Source organism: Agrilus planipennis, unplaced genomic scaffold (assembly GCF_000699045.2).
Source record: "Agrilus planipennis isolate EAB-ADULT unplaced genomic scaffold, Apla_2.0 scaffold64, whole genome shotgun sequence".
Classification (NCBI taxonomy): domain Eukaryota; kingdom Metazoa; phylum Arthropoda; class Insecta; order Coleoptera; family Buprestidae; genus Agrilus; species Agrilus planipennis.
The window spans coordinates 141,279-145,899 of NW_020438927.1; the positions used below are offsets into that span (position 1 = coordinate 141,279).

Consider the following 4,621-nt stretch of genomic DNA (forward strand, 5'->3'; position numbering starts at 1 on the left):
GTAACTGGACACCAAATAAAAATTTGATGGAATAATAAAAAAAAGGAACGTATGGTACAAAATCCAAATAATAAAATACAATTAACTTGACGTATTGTCAACAGATAATTTTAATTAATTGTAGCTGCTAAAATCAACTTTTATGCTACAAAAAACTGGAGTTCTTAATAAATAAAAAAAATTAAAATATTACATCAGAGATCTCATATTAGTAATTACAATAGGTACTTTATTTACTTTTTTTCTTGCATTTGACTTCAAAGGCACTAAATATCAACTAACAAAGAGGAAGGAAAAAACTTGCTACATAAATATGTACATATATCATAATTGTACCATAGACAATAAATTCCGTACTTATTAAAAAAAAAAATGGCACAGTGTTTAATTTAAATTAATTATCTTATATTTACGAAAATGGGGAACAAAACGAAAAGGAAATATCGAAAAATACAAGAATAAAAGTAAATTCTTACTTTTTAAGGAGTAAAACTCAACAATATATTATAAATACATAATGTCAATTGTACTAGGTTTGAACTTAAAATACTTCTTAATTCTTGGTATGAAGTTCGCAGGAGTTGAAGGATGTTAATTTTCAGTTAAATTATTAAATAAAGTATTACATATTTTAAACCCGTTTAGCACTTACAAAAATGAAAAAAATGATGGTAACAAAGAACCCCATCACACATGATTAAAACTATAATTTCATCCGGTATAGGATGTCTAAAAAAATGTTCTTTACTTTCAACAAAACAAATAAACCATAAAAAATTCATTTTTCACAAATTCATTATTATCAATAATCATATTTCACGACTAAATATTTATACCATATTGGAAGTATTTGAAAGATCAGGAAAGCAAAAGGTGCTATGGAAGGCAATAAAAACACCTTCTGAGACATGAAAGGTTAATTAAAGGAATATTAGAAANTCATTTTTCACAAATTCATTATTATCAATAATCATATTTCACGACTAAATATTTATACCATATTGGAAGTATTTGAAAGATCAGGAAAGCAAAAGGTGCTATGGAAGGCAATAAAAACACCTTCTGAGACATGAAAGGTTAATTAAAGGAATATTAGAAACAGAAACAGGACTATATAAAGTCAGAGGAAGACCTAGATTAGATTAGTGTTGAAAGATGTGGGATATTCTAGTATTCGGGAAATACGACGATTGGCTCACGATCAGAATAGGAAAGGGTGGAGATGCTTTTCCAAGCAGTTTTTAGTACTCGATAAGGAAAGTTCTTAACTTTTAAAAAAGTTTAGTTTAAAGATAAACATGACAAAAAGATGAAAAAATAAAAAAAACCATCAACTCCTGCGCACAAATTGTTTCCTCTAATCATTACTCATTTGCTATACTCTGATTAAATATCGACTGAGTGTCCAACATATCAGAAGAGTTCAAAAGAGAGTTATTTATTGGAAACAGATCAGTAGATTGAATATTATTCCGACTGAAGGGGAAAAAACTACCAATGTTTTTCATAAGTTGTAAATATTCGTCCTTAGCATATGGTAAATTACCATTAACGCTGCCGTCCGACAATTTTTGGCGTATCATGTAAATTTCGGACGCTACAATTCGGTTACAAATATCAATTTGTGGTTTACCACCCCGAGGAATTTCCAGGTCAGGAAGCCACCGGAAGTAACACTGAAGCCACACCTCCATATATGCGACTGAAGTGTTCGGCTTTATTCGTTGAGTAAATGAATCATCAAATAAAGGATTACAAAAGAACACGATATCCTTGTCGTTGAATTGTTCCTTCCAATCCCATACACTACGTAGAATCAATGGATTCGGACCCTTTAATTATTTTTAGGGGTAAAAAAGGTATTATATAAAATAAAACAGACCAATACAAAATTAAATATAATCACACAGTGTTCACTGCTTTCGAGAGAAGAAAATTCCTCATTTTTCCTTGACCTTCAGTGTCATTATTACTAATCGTTGAAAACATTTACCAATTTCATTTTTCTTATATCATATTTCTTATACGTTCTTCTGACATAATAAATTACAGTGAAAGGAATCTGACAATTTCACTTAGCTGTGATAATACTAAGGCTTTCTCTTTTTGGAATTATTGTTCTGTCATATTTACCTTACCAATGGTTGATATTTTTTGTGTAAAAAAAATGAATTATGTATTTGACTGCGATTAACACTTTTTGCATTATATTCCTCGCATGAAAATATTAAAATTCCTTTTTTACTTTTTTTTTGTTGTTAGTCTGAAGCCCTAGACAGCGATAGTAAAAGATAAAAATCACTTACCGTTCGTGCTATACTTCGATCATGTTCGCAATTAAATAAAAATGTATCAAAAACGGTGACATGGGCAGAGTCCCACAGAGTGGTCAAGTAAGTCTCCGTGAACTGGAACGCGGTTGGAAACTGCTGCAGCAGCTGCCAAACACAGTCCAAGAAAAGCAAAAATAAAGGTGCTGCCTCAATATCAGGGTTTAAAATGTGACCGAGTCTATATGTAAACGGGTGACCCAAAGCAACCCATTCTTTTTGTATCAAAGTCTGAAACCCATACACAGTTCTCCAGTTCGAGTCTAAGAGAAGCTGAATTAGACTGGAAACTACACAATTCATATCTTGGCCACTGTCTGTAATAAAGAAATGAAATTCAAATTAGATAATTTAAAATTTTGAAGCCTCACTTTTAGAATCCATTTTCTTTGGAAATATAAATGTCAAAATTTTTTTGCCAAGGGTTATTAATACAACAAAGCGCCTTTCAAGTACATATTGTATATGTACTTTTTGGCATTTTCTGACCGCCATGCTTTTTAAAATAAAAAATTCGTACTTACATTCTTGTAAAACGACAGTGGTAGGTTCAGGGTTGCAGATAAGGTCGGCTCCTTCGGCGGCTTTTGTTAAACACGTCGATACATGCTGTAACCATTTGGTGTTTTCTAGAAGGCCACAAAATTTGTAGTCTTGAATTTTGAATGTTTTAATGTTTTCGGGAGCACAGAGGTCACGCAATTTCATGTAACTGGACTGTACTTCTTTTGGAGTTGGACATTCCCTGCTTAAATCCATAATATGGGGTTGTCGCTTCTCTGCGTGGCTTTTGCGAACATGTTCCAACATTACATTCTCCTGCGTCCTATCTGTGATGGTGGGAAGGATGTCCGACATACGTACCAGCGCTGCTCCACTGGGAGCACTCCACACCTTTTTATGAATAAATTTTAAAAATGAACCACAAAGACAAAAGAATTTTTAAGTCATCATATGCCAAAAAGAAAGTTCTACAGCAAAGCCACCATCAAAGGATAAAGCGTCCTTTACCTTTTTAGATATGGAGCTCTGGAAAGGTCAAAGGACTTAGGAACTTACCCAGACTGGACAAGATCTATTTCTAAAATGTTCAACTGCCTTTGTAAGACCACTATCCGTTACTGAGGAAGGAACCACAAATGCCTCACATAATGTAGGGGATACAACAAAGTTCTGATTCAACAGGGAAATTCTCCACAACTGACATCTCGTTCTTTCCATTTCGAGCCTCCAGTCTTCTGGTTTTCTAAATGTTCGAACATCCTTCCCACTTTTAAAATAAGGTTCTCTAAAAGTTAGTGTAAAGTAAAACATGATACTTGTTTATTTACAAACTTACGCATATTCATATGCAAATAGAAGAGAATGTCGCTTAGGAAATGCATGGTGAAGTAAGGAATTTGCTATTGTCCTACCACTATCTTTATCAGAATCTTTAAAACTGAATTCAAAAGTTCTCATATTCTAAAAACAAAACCTGATTTATTAAGGTCAGAATTAATAATTATAAAAGAAAAATACCTTGCAAATAATTAACAATTCTTTAATTTTCCCTGATACATTTTGTCCTGGTATAAGTTTCTTTTTTGACTTATCTCCTACTTGATAAATGGTGTCTATTGATGATAAACAAACTTCATAGGGACCAAGAAGCATGTTTTGCTGGTATGAACTTTCATAATCATCCTCGTTTGCACATGCAAAGGCAAGCTTAAAAGTTGTCACTGTTAAAATGCCTAATGTTCCTCTCTTATGGTCGCTCAAAGGAGCGAAAAGAAGTACTTTTTGAGCCTCTGCTACCAGAGTTTCGCCTAAAACGACATGCTCTTCATGAACTTGAAATTATTTAATCATAATACCGCCTTACCATCTAATAATTTTGTTTTTTGTAGATCACTTAATGTTACCGACTAAAACAGAATACACTTGAAATTTATTCCATTAAACGCTAGGAAATGCAATTAGGTACCTCTAATTCGCTCTCATCCAGGTAACTTGTAAAACCTGTATTTTTTATATCATTCATTTTAGCTGCTTTTATAAGAAACTTGAATTTTATTTCACACTACACAGCTGCTATAAAACATTTCGTACTTATATACTTACTAATTACAAATAAAAAACAAATATATTTAAAAGAAAATTTAATAAATGTCAAGAATAAAATAAGGTTATAACAATTTTCTTTTTATTTACAATACCCTGAAGTTTGCATCAAAATTTCACTTTTTACGTACTTCTGTTAACTTAGCTTCAAACATATCTATGATATATGATAATACATATATATC

The 4,621-nt window shown here is 32.0% G+C and overlaps 1 protein-coding gene across 1 annotated transcript; it reads right to left on the reverse strand.

The window, feature by feature from the left end:
- Positions 1 to 941: 941 nt before the first annotated feature.
- On the reverse strand, positions 942 to 4,509 carry LOC108736345 (myotubularin-related protein 10-B). The gene is made up of 8 exons (XM_018468736.2): positions 4,300 to 4,509; positions 4,198 to 4,240; positions 3,852 to 4,141; positions 3,670 to 3,794; positions 3,390 to 3,618; positions 2,855 to 3,224; positions 2,307 to 2,647; positions 942 to 1,832 (listed from the first exon to the last, which is right to left on the reverse strand). The coding sequence occupies exons 1-8, from the start codon at positions 4,354 to 4,356 to the stop codon at positions 1,365 to 1,367; spliced, it is 1,923 nt and encodes a 640-aa protein (XP_018324238.1). The 5' UTR covers positions 4,357 to 4,509; the 3' UTR covers positions 942 to 1,364.
- Between the last annotated feature and the right edge of the window lie 112 nt (positions 4,510 to 4,621).

What these genes read in the sequence shown, in the direction of transcription:
- LOC108736345 (XM_018468736.2), bottom strand. Translation starts at nt 4,356, where the DNA reads ATGAATGATATAAAAAATACAGGTTTTACAAGTTACCTGGATGAGAGC. An exon ending in AAAAACAAAATTATTAGATG is followed by an intron (nt 4,142 to 4,197) that starts GTAAGGCGGTAT and finishes ATGTCGTTTTAG; the next exon opens with GCGAAACTCTGGTAGCAGAG. An exon ending in CTATTTGCATATGAATATGC is followed by an intron (nt 3,619 to 3,669) that starts GTAAGTTTGTAA and finishes ACTAACTTTTAG; the next exon opens with AGAACCTTATTTTAAAAGTG.